This window comes from Lissotriton vulgaris, chromosome 10, assembly GCF_964263255.1.
Source record: "Lissotriton vulgaris chromosome 10, aLisVul1.2, whole genome shotgun sequence".
NCBI lineage: Eukaryota > Metazoa > Chordata > Amphibia > Caudata > Salamandridae > Lissotriton > Lissotriton vulgaris.
In genome coordinates, this window is record NC_141698.1 from 171,268,901 (window position 1) to 171,291,303 (window position 22,403).

The 22,403-nt window shown below is 42.0% G+C and overlaps 1 protein-coding gene across 3 annotated transcripts in view; it reads left to right on the forward strand.

Moving 5' to 3' along the window:
• Positions 1 to 22,403, forward strand: part of ACSM3 (acyl-CoA synthetase medium chain family member 3) — a 599,327-nt gene that overhangs the window by 564,588 nt on the left and 12,336 nt on the right. For all 3 annotated transcript variants that reach the window (XM_086940799.1, XM_086940798.1, XM_086940800.1), the window contains exon 12: positions 10,001 to 10,100. In XM_086940799.1, the coding sequence (XP_086796925.1) occupies positions 10,001 to 10,100 (100 nt within the window). The remainder of the gene's footprint in view (positions 1 to 10,000; positions 10,101 to 22,403) is intronic.

Genomic DNA, 22,403 nt, shown 5'->3' on the forward strand with positions numbered 1-22,403 from the left:
CTCTGGTTCTAAGAATTCACTGGGTTTCTGCTAGGGCGGGGTCGGCAGAGTAGAGGCTTCTTTTGGGTACGTGGAGAGAGACTATTTCGTTGAGGTATTTGGGTCCGATGTTGTGGAGGGATTTATAGGCATGGCTGAGTAGCTTGAATGTTAATCTCTTCTCGACAGGGAGCCAGTGGAGGTCTTGCAGGTGTTGTGTCATGTGCTCATTACGTGGAGTGCCAAGGACAAGTCTGGCCGTGGAGTTTTGGATGGTCTGGAGTTTGTGTAACAGGGATTTGTTGATTCCGGCGTTGAGGGCGTTCCCGTAGTCTAGTCTGCTGCTTATGAGTGCGTGGGTAGCTGATATGTCACTTCCACTCCCCAGTATAATACAAACTTATTTAAAATGTGTTATGTTGTCTCTCAAATTGTTCTGCCCATTTCCTATACTATAAGCTCAAATGTAGGGAAGATTGAACAGCTTAGGATGACCCACAACTTTACTTCTACGCATAACCACTGAGGGCCAACACATATCGATATATACTAGAATCGTCTTTTCTGAGTCTGCCATGTGTGGTTTTCCACCATTCTGCACCACCAGCAGAGGTAATCCACTCACAAGGGAGGGTCTCAGGCTTTGCAGTAGGCTCACATGTAACTAGGTCCCCTCGGGCCCTAGAACACCCCACACCCTGGAGGCTCACTGCTTGAGTTGCTGGGCTTATTTGCACGCCCCCATACTTACTTTCCCACACATGGGCCTTTCCTGGTTCTGTGGTGCACCAGCCATCAAGCTAGCCCCAAAAGAGGAAATACCAAACTTTACCCCCCCCCCCCCGGAAGGATCTGGAGCCGTACATGGAAGAACATCATGTACTTGATTTCCTTTTCCTTCTTGACTACATAAAACCTTTTCATCTGTTTCGACATGGCTTGAGTCAAGTCAGAAAATAGATGTAAAATTCCATTCAACTTGGAGATGTCTTATTTTTGTTGTTTTTTGATGGAAAGTAGTACACAGCAGTTAGTAATCACAGTGCAGTCAGTCTACCTGTACCTTTCTCGTAGAACCAGAAAAAATGTACAGATGAATCTAATAACAGGGAAACCCGGAACAAGTTCCACTTTTGGAATGAAGTACATGTCGGCTGTGTTCACATTTCCTCATTGGTTTGGCCAAAACCCATTTAAAAAAAATCATCCTTGGTAACTTCACAATTCATTCTTAACAAGGAATCTATGTATTCAACTGGATGCAAGAACAGACGTTACCGATGAATTGCAGTTTGGACCTATCTTTAATCAAGCACAAAACAAATTGTGGTTTTCTCAAAATATTTTAAAGAACTATAAACTGTGGGGCAAATTATATGAAAATGTTGGAGCGCTGAGCTGCGCCACATTTGACAGTGCAGCGCTCTGACATTTTCAAAACGCAGAGATGCGCGGTATTCACAAGAATACACCACAGCCTGTGTTTTCCCGAGTGTTGGTGCAAAAAAAAAAGCTGCCTAGTGCCAGCGCAGGCACCCTGCTGCCATGTTCAAAGGGTGCCTGCGCTGCAGAGATGATTGTTTATATGCAGGAAGGGACACCTTCATGCATATGAACAATCAATTACGGTAATTTGCACCTTCAATGTGTGCTGCAGAATAATTTCTTATCGTATCGCTATTCTAACACCTGGTATTCCGTGGCATTGCTTTTTGGTTCTGCCTCACCCGTGTAAAATCTGGGGCAGCATCAAAAAGTAATGGGTGTTGTGGTGGCACGCCCACAGCAACACCCATTGCTGCAGAGGACTGCAGTAGAAAGGGGCATATTTACAAGGTGGCAACGCAGGGTGCTTAGCGCCACCTTGTAAATATGGAAAATGGCATTGTGCCCTCAGAGTCGAAAAAAGTGATGCTCCGATGGTGCTGAGGGATGGTAAATATGCCCCTCTATGTGGATCCAAAAGGCTGTTCTTATATAGGAGGAGTTTTCATTAGACTTGATACATGAAACCTTGCTTTTCTTGATTCACCTAAATGAATATATCATCATCTGATTGTGTTACTAATGTATATACCATTGTATTACTTTAGAATTACAAAACACGATTTTTAATACAAAGTACACCATCGTTCACACTTTATTTTGTGACAGTTGTATATATCGACCTGTAGGTGTGCTACTAAGACTGCTGTTTATCTGTGTTACTTGAAATTAGTAAATTTGTGTGTGACTGGAATATGTATGCGCTTAGACTCCAAATCCTTATCATTGTTTGCCATTAACACAGATTGGGGACATAAGGTTGGTGCATAAGACGATATACCTCCATTGCCATATTTCTGTAGTTTGTAGTGTTTTTATCTGGGAACCCGAATCAATACTACCATTTTATGCCCTTACACGGCTATAATCAATAGATATCCCTATAATGGCATAAGAAGCAGATCCATATTTCAGTAAATCGCCCTTGCAGCCCAAGGCATGGCAAAAGCTACTTCCTTAGATTCCTAGAAAGAACAACGAGTTCTTTCAACACACCAAACCTCCAGCAACCTGGGAAATCCCTGCTTGCTTTGTTTTGATTTGTAATAGAACTCCTGCGAGCACTGTAAGAACGGCCAGTTTTTAGTGACATCTATATTGACGTCTTATATCCAAACCTTACGTCAAACTTGGCACCTTTTTGGTATAAATATACCAACATTGCCTTAAGCAAACACACAGTGGTGGTTTCGGAGCAGAGCAGCTAATCTATTTGCTGAGAGCCCAGCAGACGCGGAGAGCCCACGGACGCTGCCCCTCCTCTTTGACGCGCTGAGAAAGACGCTGTCTTTTCTCCTGCCGAGAAAATCCAGCCTACCCTTGCGGGTGACTGGGATATCGAGTCCTGAGAGAGAGATACCAGACCTCCTACATTCTATTCCCAAGGTACAGTGCTGACTAAACCCTTAGAGAGAATTCTTGAGTCAGATTCTTGGCAAAAACCTACTTAACTTAAACTGCTACTTACTTACTCCTTCCCACGTTTTAGGCTTAGGTCAGGTACACCGGGGTAGGCGTATTTTAGAAGCACTAGTTGAGCACGTTAGCCTATGTATATATGTATATATATATTATCCATTTTAAAGTGTCTTATGGCTAAGAAACCATATCAATGCTTTTACAGTATTATTTCATAATAATCCTTTTACTGTACGTACTTTACTTTACATTAAGTATTGCAATTGTGGCAATTCATTTCTCTTGCATGAGAAGGAAGACTGCACAATAAATAATACCTTTTATTGAAAATGCCAGTCTCTCTATTCTCTGCACCCTGGTGAAACTAAGAATGCACATCTGACTGAGTGAAATAGCTGTCTATTGTTTCACATAACTCTAGAGATTGACTCTTATTCTGAGGGAGCAAAGTTGTCATGTTTAAGCGGTTGTCGGAAGCTCAATCCCTTCTTGTCTGAGCCAGGGAAGCTGATCCCTTCCTATTCAGTCAAGAAAGTTTCCAGCTACCGCTGAGCTAGCTGGCGCAAACCTAAATTAAGTCTAACATAGTCAGTAGAGACCTAGATGACCTCAGTCCTACGTCTACACTGCTGTTTATGTTATTCCAATGCGCAGGGCCTATAGGGAAAATAGGAACTACACTACAAGTTGATCTCGTTTTTTGATGTTTTCCAAAAATGTTTTTCAGAGATGCTAATCGCCAGAGCGGCATTTGATCTGTGCTTCAAATTTGCTTCTTTTTGCGATAGGTGACAAAGGATGCCCTTAGTCCTCCACTCGGAACTCCTGAGATGTTCAAACCTTTTCATACACAGCAATAATAATGGCCAGCAATTCAGTAAGATAAAGACAGATTAACAATGCTATTTCCATGTGGGTGTTACATGTGGGTTCCAGTAGATCAAGTTCACTTCACTATAGTGGTATAGGATCACTACCATGTTGAAAATTGGTTCAGTAGTTCTTCCACAACATCTCCTTGCAGTTGGCTGGTGAGGTAGTGCTTTGTGAGTTTGAAAATGAGGCTTCAGTGCAGGCTCCCACAGCAGACCAAAGATTCGACTGCACTTAAGGAGGCTCTGGGAACAGTTCCCAGATTCAGATGGAGGTCAGTGTAGATCTCTGTGCATGTATTGCAGCAGGTGAAGCAGGTATTATTCTCTAAAATCCACAATGATTCAAGGGACCTTTAATTTCAAGATGATCTGGCGTGGGAGATATCAATAGATAGAAACCAACACAACCCATTTTTATCTAATGCAATTTTTTTATGGTATGTTAAATTACAGTGATAGAGGTTTCATAATGAATCTATGGTTATATTTGCTATTGAATGCATGATATCGCTATCTAATCCTCCAGTGTGCTGAAATTACGTTTGTGGGATTCATTAAAATAGCTCTGGTGGAAGTTTCATCTCAAAATAATTGACGATTGGAATATGATAGTGTTTTTATTTCTATGCAGTGAAATATATCAACGCATGTTAGTATATTTATTGTAGATGTGCCTTCATTGAATTGATAGATTACACTATATAAACAGTTCTTTCCAAGATGACTGTTCTTGGGAAGATGGTCGAACCCACCAACATGCTGAGTTGATGTTTTTATTATGCTTGAGTTTATAGCTCGAGAACTCCGAGTCTGCTGTAGCTTTGGCAGTAGAGTACATGTACATTTTGGAATCTGAATAATAGACCTGTTGTATGTGTTATGCTCAGATCTGTACGAGTGCTGGAGGGCCGGAGATATTAAAAAGCTATAGAAAACCAAACTGTTTTATTTTGATTACTGTGACTTATTTCAGAGATTGGGATTTGTGATAATTAAAAACTGTTTACTCATTGTAAAATTGTTATTCAGGATCCTCTATCACTGTGATTTAACTCACTGTAGAGAAATAACATTATATAAGGTTGGATTACAAAGTTCTGCTGTTTTCTGAAAATTATTCTGACTCTACCTTTCTTCAGTTTTCATCAGTAAGTCCTGGGTGGGGTTTTAAAGGTCTGGATAGTATGTATTTTGTATGGACCCTTGAACCAATACCTAGCAGGCCCTCGTGTGTCTTAGTCCCCTTCTTTCAGCCGAGACCCACAATATTTGTGGAGGTCTCAAGGGTCACATCAGGTCAAAAGCAGTCTATTTTCCCAGAACAGGACTTCTTGGGCAGTAGGCCACACCTCATTAGACTTAAGAAATTCCTCAACGCTTTTTGGAACAACAGATTAGATGCTTCATGTGGGTCATGGGGCTACAAAGTCCACAGAGACCCTCATTAAACCAAAGGTAGACGGCAACCTTATTTTCATACTAGCTTCATAGTTCCCAGACATGACATAGGAAATCTCCCACTGATCTGCCTACTGTGCAATGATCAGAAGAAGCTGGACCAAGTAGCAGCGTGACATAAATGCTCCGCTGTATTCTTTGACGAAATTCCCTCCACAGCCCAGATGTGCAATTAGGTCTTCAATCACTTCTGGCAAGAAAATTATAACTAGACTGTCTCATGCAACTTCTGAACAGAGTGAGAAAATTGAAATGTAATTTCAGATTTGCAGCTTTGGTCAAAAATGTATAACCTTACAAAAATCATTGCACAACGAATACATTTTGGACACATTTTTATTAATGAGAGGTGTTTGCATAAAACACCCTCCCAACACTGGTGCCACGCAAATAACCATATTAAGCAGGTCTCTGACGACAAATATTACATAGTAGAGCTGTTCAACAGAGCTCGAAACCAAACATCTGCTGCCCCCCTACATTGACGGCCTCAACTGAAAGATGCGAAGAAATTTCTAACTTCTTCTCCGATAAAATCGCCAAAATTGATCAATCCTTCATTTTAACTACGACCCCTCCCAACTCCCTTCCTACCGCGACGCTACACCTAAGTCCCCCTCCCTATTAACTCCCGCCCGCCCCCCTCGACTCCTTCGCTCACCTTCTTGCCACTACTCCCCCTGAATTCTGCCTCTCAAATCCACAACTTGAAACATTGCCTCCTTGCATAATGTCCATCCTGTAACTGAGCTTGAAGTCTCTAAAATCATTTCTAAACTCAAACCCTCCTCGCACACTAAAGACCCCCTCCCCCAAAACCTCGTCCATTAGTTAAAACACATCAGCACCCCTTATTGGACTACTATCATCAACTCCTCCCTTTGCTCAGGATGCGTCCCGGTCTCCTTCCAACTCGGTCAAATTACTCCCATCCTTAAAAACCCCAATGCTGACCCCAACGACCTGTACAATATCCGCCCTATCACCAACTTCCTCCTGCTTTCCAAAGCCCTAGAAAAATGTGCCCTACTCCAACTGGGCAAACACATTGAAACTTTTGACCTACTTGACTCCCTACAACCCAGCTTCCGAAAAGACTGCAGTACAGAAACTGCCATACTAAATATAGTTGATGACATCCACCACTCCCTTGGCAATGGAGAGACGTGCCTACTTATTCTCCTCGTTCTCTCAGCTGCGTTTGACACAGTTAACCATCATGCCCTACTTAATATGCTCAAAGTTCGCCTTGGCCTCAATGGCCCAGTCCTCAAATGGTTCTCTTACTACCTCCAACACAGAACACAACAAATCAAAATCTACAAATGCCTCTCTAAACCTACTCCAGTCGCCCTAGGTGCACCCCAGGGATCTATTCTCTCTCCCCCTCTCTTCAACCTCTTTATGGAACCCCTCACCCTCATACTTAAACAAGCTGGTATCAATTAACACATGTATGCTGATGACACACAACTGTATTACAAGAGTAAAATTCCACTCTGATGTTCTGCATCTTAACAACACACCGTCTAAGATCCAATCCTGGTTCCACTCCAATCATCTTAAACTCAACCCAACTAAAACGGAAATAATTCTCTTCTCTCCAAAACACAATCCTCTACCTATCCAATCATGGATCCCTGACCTTAATGCCCTCAATAGTCCGCTTTCCTTATCCAACTCTGTAAAATCTCTTGGTTTCCAAATTGACAACTGCTTAACTCCTAATGTCCACATAAAAAACTCGGCCAAAGGAGCACTCTTCATTCTCCGCCATCTTAAGAAACTTAAACCCTTCTTTCCAGCTGACGACTTTAAATCGGTTGTCCAATCTCTCGTCCTCTCGAAAATTGACTGTGGAAACGCTATCCTCGCCGGAACGCCTAAAGTACACCTAGCTCCATTCAAAACTGTTCTCAACCTTGCGGCCAGGCTAATCTCTGACTCAAAACGTTTTTACTACATCTCCCCAGCCCTTAAATGGCTTCCCATCGAAGGCAGATCCTCCTACAATATTGCATGCATTACGCACAAAGCCCTTCATCAAAATGCCCCACTGTATCTCACTAATAAACTTAACAAAGGGGGCTGCTCCAATGCTCTCATCCTTATCCCACCTCTGTTCAAAAAGAAAACCACACAATCTCGTTCTTTCTCCGGAAACGCCCCTTACATTTGGAATGCCCTCCCAAAAGACCTGCGTTGTAACCCCTCCTACATCATCTTTAAAAAAGACCTCAAACTGCACCTGCTCACCAAATATTGGGGTCCATAATCCTCTCCATTTTCCATGGGTCCTGCTCCGCACGCCATTAATGCTCTCCTCCTTCTCGTGTCACTGAACTAAATTTGTTTACATGTATCTATTTCATTCATTTAGACAGCCTTCTGACATTTGTAAATTGTATTTAATCTATTTGCCTTTTTTTAATTAACGCTGTTTTTGTTTTTCCATGTTATAAATAATTGTGCTTTTCCAGTACTGTTTACCTGTATCTATTTCATTTATGTAGATAGTGTTATGACATATGTAAATTGTACTTATGCTACTTGCCCTCTTTAATCTAACCCGGTTTGTTTTTCATGTTATGAATAATTGTTCTATTCCTGTACTGTATCCATACTCTTGTAAAGTGCTCCGATACCCTTGGGTCTAGCCAGCGCTATATAAAACCTTTTAAATAAATAAATATCTTGCTACGTGCTCTAAATAAACATGGCCCAGATGGACCTTTTATGAATTTAAAATATAGTGTACTGGTTATTATTATAAAACACCTCAATTTGTCACAGTGAAGACTTACAAAGTGTCTGACAAGTCCCATACTAATAGTGTCGGGAAACACCATTCTGGCAAGTGTATAGGAAGGAAGGCCAAGTCGGCTTGTCTCAGTAGACAGCCTGGTACAAAACCACAAGAGTCCAGAAGTCTCTGGTTTCACTATGGAGCAGATGGGATTCCCTATAACTATATTTGTGAAATAATATTGCATCATGGAGCCTTGGTCCCAATTCTGATCCACCAGATATAAAGTCCTGCTCCTGTCAGTAAACACTCCCAGTTTTGCATATGCATGTTATCTATGTATCTTCTGATTGGCTGAAGAAAATAGGTTTAAATATGTGACAGAAAATCACTGTTAACGCAATTAATATTAAGAACAAACATTCTGCGGGCAAAATTTAAAGATAATCAATAGGTAAGCTTTTATGGGGAGAGAAGTCTGCATTCAACTGCATTTTGGTATCGATAAACAGGAAGACCATAAATTATTACAACATGAGTTTATAAAGGGTTTGCAGACGTCATTGAGGTTTCCTGATCTTATGGAAGCTGATGCGTTGTGAATTTTCTGCAGGTATTGCACACATTTGTTAAGCAGCACATTGCCTTACCATTCCCTCACTAGCCTTTTTTCCATCCATCTTTTTTGTTTACAATTCACCCAATACTTAAACAGCACTATTAACTTGCCTATCTTGCACTTCTTCTCATCCTTTACAACATCCAATAAAGGGGGGGGGGAAAGCATAAGTAGCTTCAGGATTGATGTGGGCATATGATGAGAGATGTGGAGGTAATTCCGGATAGATTTTAATCAGGTGAGTTTTTAGTCAGTTGAAGAATTCATCTCAGATCAACAGGAAGTGAGTTCCAGTCTTAGCTTGTCAGTACTTTATTTGTTATTTTTCCTGCCTTAGATTTTTTGAGAACCTCCATGGTATTCCAATTATTGACAATGTATGGCCTTAAATGTGATGCATGCCAACTTGAATTGTTGGCATGCAGTAGATGTTACTTAGCATTGGAGATGTGTGGTTGAACTTTCTGGTTCCAGGGATCATCACAGCTGCTGAATGGAGAACAGCCTTCATGTGCTAAGGAGGAGCACAGAGCGCCTGTGAGAAAAGAGTTGCCATAATCCAGCATTAATAGGACAGGGAATTGCACTCCTGTGTGAATATCCTTGGGAAGCAAACGAAGTTTGAGCTATTTTAATGAATGGGGGGATGCACATACTTAGGTCTTTGTGCAGGCAATTTGAGAGTTTGTTAATAGATGGATATCGATCAGAACACCAAGTGATTACACGTCTTTTAACTGGATAGAGATTAAACCCTCACTGTGGAGGTCAGACAACCAGTCCATATTGAAGCTAAATTCAAGTGGGTGGGGGGTGGGTTGTAATAAAAATAAGTCTGTTTTTTCCAGGTATAGCTTGATAAAGCTAATTTTGCCCGTCTGTTTGCACAGCTGTTGCATTTCATTTTCCTTTTTTCTACTAAAAGAAAGCCTGAATTTTATCAGATAAAATTACTGGTATGATGATGATGCAGGAGATCCACATATGGGCTTCCGTGTAACTCCTGACCACAGTTTTGAAACGAGAAAAAGGCGCAACATCTTATTACTGCTGGGCTGTGTATGGATCCAATAATTTATTTCAGTGTCCTTTTACACACAAAGAATTGTTAGTAGTTTTTAAAAACACTTTAAAAATGGGCTATGTTGAATATCCACATGGGGTCAGTGCTAGTAACAACAGATGTTTAGTAATTACAGAGTCATGGTAATGGCTTGTTACAGTAAGCAACACAATGTAGCTGATGGAGAAGTTAAGGAACCAAAGTATTGGAGACATTTGTTCAAGCATTTCCTGTGTGCATGAAATTATACAAATACCTTTATATGGTTATCATAAAACCCAATTTTTCCTTTGTAGGTATCGTATAGGACCCTTTGAAGTAGAAAACGCACTGATAGAACACCCAGCAGTAGCAGAATCAGCAGTTGTCAGTAGTCCTGATCCCATCAGAGGCGAAGTAATGTAGAACAAAGCTTTTACCTTATTTGCTCTCTCTCTTACTGATGATCTTGTGTGTCTTTATATTTAGTCCACAACTATTTCATTTTGCATTTTTTTTAAACAAAAGTTTTATTGAGATTTTCGACGCATTAAAATACATCACACAAATAATACAACACGAACATAACAACCAGGGAAAGAAAAAAGAGGGATGGCAAAAAAAGCCTGTCTGGATTAATTTAGCTTTTGAGAGTCCCATTTGATTAGGATAGAGAGAATCTTATTCTGCTACCTCTTGAGTTTCCATATCTTACTGATTCTATATGAGTCTTCATACATTTGTGTATTAAGGATTTGAACTTCTAACCATGTGCCAATGCCTATTATTGTCGATCCATTACTGTGTGTATTTTCTTTCATCAGAACAGGTATGCTTCAATTGGCCAACCAATTTTTTTTTTTTTTGCTTTTCTATTCAATTTCAATTCAATTTTTATTTGAATATGATTTGGACCTCGATTGAGATCCACATATAAACAAAACATAAACAACAACAAAATTTACAAAACATGAAAATCTTAAGATACATTCTATTTACTCAGGAGTAGAAAGGGAAAAACATATCATTTAATATAATTCTAAGAAGCATTTAAAAAAGTTAAAAATTCGGTAACAAAACAATTCATTGGGAGGGTAAAAAATGGCATCAAATAAAGATTTAGCAGAGAAAATGCTTAACTGTAAACATATTGGTCTCACCCACTTTCGGCGATGAGCCATTAGGGCAGGGCATATGAAAAGGATATGGGCAATATCCTGAATCGAGTTATTATTGCTACATAAATTACATTTATCGGAAGAACCATACCATCTAGCGAGTAATTTATTTAAAGGGAGAAGATCATGTCTCAAGAGGAACCAAAAACGACGTAGGCCGTGGGGGAGGTTCCAGGATGCATAAGGTTGTATATGTTTAAATAAGTAAGAATTGACAACCTGCGTAACACCTTTCTTTGTAATAAGGACATCTCTGTCCCTCCTAAAACTTAACTCCCATGTAGCCAGTCTTAGTGACGACTTTAGCTGATGTGGCGATAGCGAAAAAAGAGTTGATTCCTCCAATTCCAGTAAATTAACAGCCCTTCTGAAATTCTTTATAAGTAAAGAGTATTCCTTCAGGGGACCCAGTAATTCTTTTTTAATCAGAAATCTTAAAGTAGCCAATTTACCCTTGGCTAAGCAGAAGACCCAACGTATTACTCCTGCCAGGGCCTGAACCCAACTACTTCGTATGCCCAATTCAAGTCTGAGGGATTCCACTGTACAAGCATTATTGACCGAAGTTATATGTTGCAGAAGTCTACCCTCAATAGTATCTAAAAAAAAAACATTGCCCCAAATCAATAAGCTCGATGCCATAGAGCGGAGAGGCTGGAATTTTTGCTCGAAGGCCTCTAGCAAATGGACAAAAGGTCTTCTGCCTGTGGCTTTATAAAGAGCACTCAGTCCATTTCCCTGTGACTTAGCTTTCCTAATGTTGTTATCTATGTGAGCCTTGTCGCTCAAGTTACCGCAAACTATTTCCCCCCAAAAAACGTAAGATTTTACAATTGCCAATTTCTCACTGTCTAGAAACCAACCAAAATTTACAGATTTCGATTTTTTCTTCCCTGTAAAACACATTACCTTGCTTTTAGAGATGTTGATCTTCAAGTGGTGCGACTCTGCAAATATATGCAATGCATGCAGACGATTATTAAGTCCCTTCGGAGTAAGGTCTAAAAGAAGTATATCATCTGCATACATTAAGCATACTACCGGTTTGTCCCCTAAAGTGGGGGCAATTCCTTCGCTTAAGGATAAGGTCTGGGGGAGGTCACAAACATAAAGGGAAAACTATAAAGGAGCTAACAAACAGCCCTGTTTGAGACCATTGGCTGAGGGGATTGCTTGAGATAGGCCTCTCTCTCCACCCAACAATCTCTACACCAGGTGTCAGAGTGGAAGTTCCTGAACTAGATTTAGCAGCCTAGCTGGCATACCAAAAGTGATTAGTTTCTTCCACAGCAAAGGGCGATCAACTTTATCAAAAGCTGTGGAGAAATCTATAAAAGCTGCATAGACTCCCCCTCCTCTGACCCTGATATTTTTATCGGTTATTATTTGAAGAGCAGTTAGATTATCCATGGTACCATGGTTCTTTCGGAATCCCGTCTGTTCAAGGGGAAGTATATTAGCTTGGTCCACCCAATCATTAATTTGTTTCAAAAGGTATCTTGCAAAGACTTTGCCAATTGATCCAAAAGAGCAATTTGGCGATAATTTTGGGGAGATAATCGGTCACCCTTTTAAAAGAGGGGCACTAGAATACTCCCTTTCCACGAGGGAAGAATCTTTCCGCTAGAAAAGCAAATGTTAAACACAGGGCATAACAATTTGCTCCATTTTGCGCCGCTTTGCTTTAAAACAGAGATTGGAAGTTCATCCGGCCCCATTGCCCCGGAAGAACGCATTTCCTTAATGGCTAATTCTATATCCTTTTCAGATAAAGGGACCAAAGGCTGACTACTCTCAATGTAACCTATACAGGGGGCCGCTGCTCCATTATTTGCATAGAGGGTTGTGACATAATCCACCCATGTTTGTTCTTCAATGGGCCAACCAGCTCCAACTGATGTATGAGTTGAGAGCACTGGAGGATACCTCCGAGACAACGGAGCCCCTTCCGGCTGCTTGTATAAGTGAATCATGTAGAGTAATAAAGTCACCCCTGTATGATTTTAAAGTCTGTCGACTTTACTAGGAGGTCTGACGTTTTCTCAAAAAATGTCCAGCTTCTCTTGATTAGTTTATGCAGAATTGGGTATTCATTTGGTAGGGTGTGACACCCCCCTCTAACTTAAGGAACACAATCTGGTTAAGTCAAAAAGCAGTTCTGATAGAATCTCTGCTCAACCCCTGGTCACTGTGGCACAAGCAACAGGCAATCACTAGAGAAGTGCATTCTAGTTCAAAACGTTCCCACAATTTTAAAGTAAAGAACAACATTTCCAATCCAATTTCGAAAAACAGAGAAAAGAAACAGACAAAAATTGACTAGAGAAAGTAGTTCATTGAAAACAATAGTGCGCAGTTACCAGACGAAGGGGAGATTTAAGTTGACCCTCGTTAGAGCAGAAGTTGGTTAAACCAGGCAGGTTGTCCTGGTCAAAGTTTTTAATTTTGGACTTAATCTCTGAAGGGAAAGTTGAAATCTTCCTGCAGGGCAAGGTCCAAGGCAGTAGCAAAGTGAGGGTCCCTTAAAGTTGAACATGTCGTCCTCAAGCTCCCAATGAAATAGTTTGCTTGGTGCCAAAAACTCCAAGCTGGATAGGGCCATATTTTGTGGTCCTCAATTGTGCTTTGCCAGTGAAATGGATTTTCCATCTTGCTCTGGTCAAGGTTTTACCTTCTTATTTGGGCCTTATTCATAAATGTAAATATATACTTGTAGATTTGCTTGTGCATACTTACTACATCACCTAGTGGAAACTTTACACTTTTTTGCTATTCACCATTTGAGTGTATATTTATTGTAAGGTGCAGACTTACATGACTCCACCTCCCGGTGCAGCCTCCGGCAGCAGGATTTACAAATATAAAATTACTATTCTTAACTTTTCACACGTAGGCAGGGACCTCTACCACAATGGCGAAGGTTCCATATGGGATAATATAGGAGAATGTTTAAAAGCTAAAAAAATTATTAGAAATATGTTAATGCAAAATATTCCTCAAAAAGTAATTTTAAATATTTTGAACGTAGAATTAATAAAATGTTATCGCACTTTAACTTAAACACAAATTAAAAAAAATCCTAACCACAGTAACATTTATATTTAATATGTATTCACATTAATCAAAACAATGTACAGAATTTACATTATTTGTAATTAAACAAAATTAAAGAGTTTAGTTTAAAGTTAATATTAAATAAATAATTAATAATTGATTAAATATTAAAATACGTTTGATATTACCTTCTATAACAATACATTATTTGATTAAACATGTTTTAACATTAAACTATACATATATTTTATAAAGTCCACATCATTTATTTATTCAACATTTTTACAATGGGGTGTTATTATAAAACATTGGCTCTATTATTTTCTATGGGAGTATGTTGTAATAACTGAGAGTGCCTATCTTTGGTGCTTGACTTATCCAAGGCTGGGATGGAGTACAATTACTACTGTTTTGAAACCTTTTTAGCTGTACTAACTTTAGAAGTGTAGCTTGTGAATACCAATCAGCTTACTCCTTTGTAGGCGGGTGTTTGTATTTGCATGTCCCTCCCTAAACCACTCCTATCCTTTCCATTTTGTCGTAACTATTCTCCATTTTTCAGCTAACCTTCTTCCCTCTCAAGTTTACTACTAAAATGTACACCTACGTGTGTGGATATTACGCATGTGTGGTGAAGGCCTCCACATAGAAAGCTTAAAAGTGGCAGAGATCTCTGCAAATAGGTTAGTGAATAGCATTTTGTAGTACAAATATAGCATTAATTGACTTTCTACAAAATCTAGTTTGTGAATAGGGCTCAATCTCAGAAATGGAAGTTGAAGTTCTCCAGTGGGTTAAGGCTTGAAGCTCGATGAGGCTGTCTACCTTTACCACAATCCCTCTCTGAACATGTTTTCAGTGTGGCAAAACGCTTTGAGTGGGACAAACCAGGTATTCCTGTCCGCTGTACCTCAGCACCTTGTCCTGGCCCTCCTACAGCCCATAGCACTGACTTTGAGGCACCGGGTCTCATTCCAGCCAGTTCTTCTTTATGGTCCAGTCCTCTGTGATCAGCTGGGCACTCTTGGAGTCAGGAGTCCTTCTGCTTTTTTGTCCTTCCAACAGGAGAACAGCTGCCCTGGATTCTGAAAGGAGTCAGAAGTCCTTGAGGGAGATATATTGTTTTGTCAGGAATCTTCTTTCTTCCAACAGGAATGTCTTCTTTAGGTGGAGTCTTCCTTGGTCCTGGAACGTTTTGACGAAGTTGTGGTGGAGGTGCCAGATTTATCCTGTGCACTAGCCAATGATTGGAGAAATGTGGTCTCCTAATCATTTCCTCTGTCTACCCAACCTTCTTTTACAGCACTTCTTTGCCTTATTATAACATTACTCAGGCACCCCTGTTTGAATATAGCAGACCACTTCAGCTACCAGGCAGGCTTGTCTTCAGCTCATTGGCAAATCCCCTATTTAGGTGAGCTTTCCTCCCACCCCACGGGGTCCAAACTGGTTTCGTCACCATTGTGACTGGAGCCTGCCTGTTTAGGACAGTCCTGGGAATTACTAGCAGAAGCACTTCCTGGAATTTTCAAGTTAAAAGAGGTAGTGATAAGGCTGTCCTTTGTTATGCCAATGGTTCCTGTACAGTTCCAGATAATAGATCCCTCCTATGTTGTTAGTAGTTAATACTCCCTGTCCTTCCTGTGCTTTGAGTTGGGCCCTGGTCATTAACTGGCCCTAGCAAAGTTTTTTAGTCCAACTCTTTGAGTTGGGATAAGTAGTAAACCCGGGTTTAAGTCAGTTCTGCCTTAGGCCACATTGCATAAGTTTACAGAGTTTCTAGTTAAGTTGACAAAATTCTTATTTCACCACTAAATCAGATATAGAAAATTAGGTTATAAATAGCTTTGAAGTACCCTTCTAGCCTGTGATGACACACTTTTTACTACATATTAAGCACCCTATTTTGTGGGCCTACAAGTTACACTTTAGAGGTGACCTCTTAGTGTATATAAAATAGGTTTTCCTACATGGTGATGGCACTTTTCCTTGCCATGTCTTACCGCAGTACCTTTAAAATGGAGCCAAGCCATAGCACTGTGGTGCTCATGGTAGATATATACTTGTGTCATATAGGTTGGTACTGGGAACATATGTGGCATATTATAGGTGCCTCACTACTGGTTAGCAGTTGTAAAGCACACAGAATTCTAAAGCCAAAAAATTACACAGGAAAAAAAGGGCAGGACCACAATAGAAATTATGTAATTTATTATGCATGTATTTAATAACAGCACCTAGGACATAATTTACAGCTTGACGTACAGTGATATGAAAAACAAAGTAAGTTCTCTTAAGGTTCTTTAGTTTTACATATGAATATGTCTGACTAACATCTAGTGTTCACCAAGATGTGACAGTAGGTAAATCTAACCCTGTGGAACAGATAACATATACAAATGTCACTTTGGAATAATTTAATAAACAAAAAACAGACAACATTCAGTAGTCTTGTGTGGATTCATAGGTTCACCCCATGATTCAGTAACGCGTGGAACACTCTTTAGCAGCTGGAATCGCTCACATTTCATGGGAGAAATTACTTTATTTTAATAAGCATTTTAGGGTCCTGACATGGTAGGTTTGTACCTATGAGCAACGTCTTGCTACCCATGCTCCCTTTCAAATTTTTTAATTTAATTGTAGCATCTCACAAGTTATTGTCAATATTTTTTTTTTCTACCTGATGGGTAGTTAAACTTTATGATCCGGGAGAAACTGCAAGCTATTTCACCAGCATCGGATCTTTTATAGGTTCAAATAATTATGTGGACATTCTCGGAGGAATTTTTAGATCAATTTTTCAAAAAAATATTTAACCTCTTATCTATAACAGAAATATACATTTTTGTATCCCTTAGACATCACACAGCTCTGAGGTGCGTGTTTCTTTTCTTTTTTGAGTCACTGCCCTTTTAATGGGTTGACTATAGCCGAATATACACTTTCAGAGTCTTTGGGCCCGATTCACAAAAGGCCTCCACACTCGTGGTGGAGGCGCTGCAGTTGTAGGAGAGTGTCCGCAATCAGGGCAAAATTGCAGATATTCTGCCCAGAGTATAAAGACTCCCCACAACTGCAGGTCCTTCACATCAAGTGCGGGCCCTTTGTGAATCTAGCCCTCTGTTTTTTATTAAATGGTCTTTGTTTTACTATTACTTCTTCACTTCTCAATCAAAAAACCGGGGGAGGTAGAGGTTAAGGTTAGGTTCCCCCTCCTTACTGAATGCCCAACAACATCCGGAATTAGAAACATAACCATAGGAAGAACAGGGATTCCACTGGTATATGTGTTAAAAACCCTCTTTCCAGAAAGAAAAAATATTTTCTAGAGTCCCCTCACCCACCAGGGTTACCCCTAGGTGGCATGCTTCATCATTGGGATCCTCTCAATCTGCTGCGGATTGAGCCGTGCTGCGACTTGCTGGTATCTATACTGACAAACATAATAGGACCTTGGAGAGCCCACATTGCTTACCACAGCAATACCGTCTTTATTAGCATTTTTCATTTATATTATACACCAGTTGCACCAACCGGATAGGTTTCTCAATATGAATACAATTGGTAAGTACAGTTTCGGCTATCACAGTAATTCAATTCTGCATCAACTGGAGTTACTTGCTCTTGAGTTAAGGAAGAATAAAGACCAACGAACTATAAACAACAAGTTAAGCCCATAGTCGTCTTGTCTAAAGAGTCCCCGATGTCAGAAGTAGCACAGCCATCCTATTATTTTTAAGCCCTTTACTCGAAATCCTGTGGTATGCTGACAGTCATCGCCTTTTTGGGTCAGCTCAGTTTTACGCCATGGTCCCCCCCCACAGTTCTATACTTCTCAACCATTCGTGGGTGTCTGCAGTTCATCCAATAGTCCTTCCCACTCTGCTGCTACAGGTTTCTTTCGCAGGCCCTGCAATGCTCGCCTCAGTGCTATTGCCACCGCTCAACCCAATTTAACTATCTCCGCACTCCAGGGCTCTACCCCGGGCAGTGCCCTAGCCGTCCACTGCATAGTTATCAATCTGCGGGTTATTAGCATAGTCAGATCTATGAAGAACATAATGGCAACCTATGAGGTCTGTGAGTTTGGTCACAACTTATAGCCACAGATAATCAACTACGGAGCAGTAACAAAGCGTGTGCTATATCTGCCCTGGGCTCCATACACCATGGGCAGTTCAGAGAGGATCCAGGAAATATCCTGTGAAGTCTTGCCAGAGTTAGATAAGCTGCGTGCAAAATATTATGTTGAGTAAATTTGAATCTGGTGTACCGGAAGACCTTCTGTGGGTACAGAAGCGTCCTATCATATTCCTTCTGCATCATGTCCCGGCCTAAGTCCTCCTGCCAGATGCTACAAAGTGAAATCCGGGGGTCGTATGTATGTTGAGAAAAGGCGCTGGTCAGCCAGGTTATCAGTCGGTGGCCGCACCCACTGTGTGGATGGTGTGTACTATCAGGTGAGTGGGGGATTCCACATCTGTGATCTGCCATTGTCAGCCAAGCTCAGCAGTCAGACGCCCCTGGCCAAAGTGTCCCACCAGGAGCTCCCTATCCTTGTGCAGTAATTCAAATATGATATGGGCACTGTCCTGAAGCAAATCCCCCAGTGTGGCCACCCCGGCCTTTTCCCACCACGCCACCCCAGCGACCCCAGTATGCGCTCTAAATGGCAGTATGTAACCTAACTGTATTTCAGGCGCATATGTCCTATACGTGGTGTAGACTCCTCTGGTAACTTCCATAAGCTTCGCACAGCAAGTTTATGGTCTGGCGGGGGAGCATTCCCTGCAGTAGGAGGGCCACACTACCCGTCATGGCTGCAGGGACGACTCAGTTTTCCCAGATGCCTGCCCGCTAACTAGAGACTGTAGTTGTGCCGCAAAGTGATATTCGAAATTTGGGGCACCAAGGCCTCTCCTTTCTTTTGGGAGCTGCAATTTGGATAGTGCTATGCACTGTCTTCCTTTATTCCACAGAAAACCTCTCAACATTGCATGTAGCATATGAAAGATGCTGTGGGGATAGTTATCTGGAGGATGTGCAAATAGAACAAAAGTTGGAAGAGTACCACTGTTTTTGAGAGAGATACCTGTCCCTTAACAGATAGTGAAAGTGTACCCCAGAATACCATCTTCGGGCAGAGTGCGGCAGTGGGCTTAGTGAGGGTTCCGTCTAGGAGATCGCATGTGGCGTCATAATGTTAATGCCTAAATTCCTGAATGGATGTGATTCCCAATGTAGGGTGGTGGTTATCAACCACAACATTCAATTCCAGGCAATCTGGATGGAGTGAGAATAGGCAGGTTTTGAACCAGTTCACTCCCAGTCCTGAGGCAGTGTGGAATTCCACCAGAATGGTTGTTATAGTGTCTATTCCATCCCATACATATTTCTGCGTAAAGTGTATCTCACCTTCTATTGGTATCCCCCAGGCCTGCCCCTCCTGGCGGTCCCTCAGCGTGAGCTACTCCATCGACAAAGCAAACTGTGGCCTACATGTAAAAGAGTCATATTAACGGCTCAAGTCTTCCCTCGATCCCCATGGCTGTCACAACATGTAATCCCAATCAACGGTATCAAACGCTTTCTCTAGGTCTAAGACCACACACAACACAAAAGGCCATCTTGCACGTACATGCTTCAACATTCAATAGTCTCTCTGGATATTGAGGGTGGTAGAGTGGTCTGGGAGGAACCCATTTTTGTCCGGGTGTACCAAATACGGGAGATGTTTCTGCAGACGCACCGCAATGGTATTGCTCAATATCTTGTAGTCCGTCCTCAACATGGATAGGGGTCAGTAGGGTGTCAAGTCCGGGGGCTCTCTCCCCGGCTTGGGGAGGGAAATCCGAAGAGCTTCCTTAGATGATGGAGGGTAGCGGCACAGCAGTGGGCACAGCATTGTACACCTCCAGCAGTTTGGGGAATAGAAGGGTCTTGTAAGCCTATTAAAATTCAACAGGCAAGAGATCCAGCTCCTGGGTCTTACATGTTGCAACTCCTCTAATGGCTCCCCATACCTTCTGTTCTGTGATGGGTGCACCAAGATTCTTTCTTGGCAGCGGTGCCACAGTAGTCAGCGAGACTGCCCTGAGAAATATGCAGATTGAAGTTTGATGATCCACCAAGGGGTCGGGGTGGAGGGGTTGGGGGGACAGGCAAATGCTGAACTTTGCATGTTTTTCTACCAAATTAACAGGTAGGTGCGTCAGTGACACTCCGATGGCAGTAATGGGTCTGGCAGCGACTGTGCCGTTTAATAGCCACGCTATCAAGCGGCTTGAATTATCGCCCTCCACATGCATTCGAGCCTGGTAAGTGCTATAATCTAGGAACCTCAGAGAGGGCAGCATGTTGCACAAGTGCCGAGCTTAGGTCATGTTTCAGAGCAGGATCACCTCTCGTTGCACCTTCCAGGGCTCCAAGTGAAGCCTCTCATTTAAACAAATCTCGGTGTAGCAAAGCTTGTGCCCCACCCCATATGGATGCAGTGCCATAGCATTACCACCTTTATTGCTTCCCATTCTGTTTGTGTGGAGTCAGCTGTGCCAGTTTTTTATGAAGTAGCGCATGAGCACAGAGTGTACTGAGTCTCAGAACACTGCATTCTCCAAAGTGGCTGGTTGCAACCGGCATGTTGGCATTGGGGGAATCTGCATGACCCATGCCATGTGAAGTAGTAAGGGATTATGATCTCATAGGGTCTTATACTCCTGTAACTTGTAGGTGTATGTTGTGATGCCAGACAATACAATATAGTCTCATGTGAAGATCATGTGGTGGTGAGTAGTATAAATAATAGTTAGTATGCCCGGACATTGGGCACCAACTCTCCTCTAATGACCAGTGTGTCAGCCATTGAGTCAGGTAGGTTGCTGCCGTGAGTACAGGGAAGGAAAGTAGTGGCGGGCATGAAAGGTCCAGCAGTGGGTTTAATAACTGTTAAAATCCCCCCCTATTATCCTGAGTATGTGCGCTCATCTAGGCAGCATAGTGAAAAGGTTTGCCCAATGCGCTTGCTGCACCCCATTTGGAGAATAAACACTTACAGGTTGACCGTCCAATCACCCCATAGCAAATGCATATCTTCCTGCTGTGTCTATTTCTGTTGCAATGCTCAGGAAGGATACCGTTGGACTAACCCAGATAAGGGCCCTTCAAGCATAAGCCGAATAAGTGGTGCTGTAACACTGGCCCCACCACCATTAATGTAGGCATGTGTCCTCCCCCGTGGACATGTGTGTTTCTTATATAAACGCTATCTCATAATTTCTTCTTTCGAGATATTGTTGTATTGCGTGCCCTTTATGGGCTGTGCCCATGCCCCTTACATTCCAAGTGATAAAGCTCAGTCTATTAATCTGGACTATGCAGTTGATGGGTGTGAGAGGCAGGGGGCTAAGAGCCCACCCATCAGGTGCAGTGTGCTGTGTAGGGATAATGTTTTGGGTTGATGATGACCATAGTGTGTGGCTTGATTAAACTCTAAAAAAAGAGAAATTCCCATACCCAGGGCTGAAGCGTAACATCTGACTGCCCAAAGAACAATCAGTCCTAAATGAAGGGCCCTCCTGTCAGTACACTACAGTGCAGGGCATCTACCCTGGGGTATTTGGGGTAGGGGGACTGACCTCCCTTTGCCCGTTATCTTGCACAGGTCTGACATGCATTATACCCTAAAAAGTAAATACAAAGAACAAACAGGTAAGAGGTAAACTGACCCTCCACATTGTTGCATGCATAAGGACATCAGAGGTCACCCAGCCTAGCCTGCAATAATTTCGCCCCTCCATTGTCTCTATGCCGCCATTGGTCTGGTGTGGGTGGTTGAGTATTGTTAGCATTAGCCAGTGCCTGTCACTGCTCTTCTTGAACATGCATCAGTGAAGGGGCTCCGGTGACGGGAAAAGCACTACCTCTCCGTCGTCAGCGGTCTTTTGGTGTTCCACGACATTGGGCCAGTGCGTGGAGTGAAGGAGGCGCCTAGGACTCATAGCAACACGGTTCCACCCAATCCCAGGTTCTGTGAAGAAGTAGCTGGTGTGGTTTGCTATTACCTTTAGCCTGGCGAAAATAATAACAATTAAGCGAGGCTCTGCATCTTTGTAATGCCAAGGTATAGTCTGTGAAGATAAATATCTTGGCGTTGTCACATGTAATGGGGCTCCTGGCACGTGCCGCTTGCAGTATGGCTTCTTTGATCCAGTAGTGCATCAACTGGCCACTACTGGAAGTGGTGGTGCACATGGCGGTGTGTGCTTGCCGGCATTTTGTGCATCCATTAAATCTAGTAAGGTGATAGCCCAGTGGCTACTCAACAGCTATTTTTCAATGAAAGACACTGGATCTGTTCCTTCTGCCCCCTCCGGGAAGCCCACTATGCGAATGTTATTACCCCGCGATCTACCCTCCGAGTTTTCTGCTCTGCATTCCAAATCATGTACCTTTGTCACTTCATCCTTGATTTTAACTTTGAGCTCCA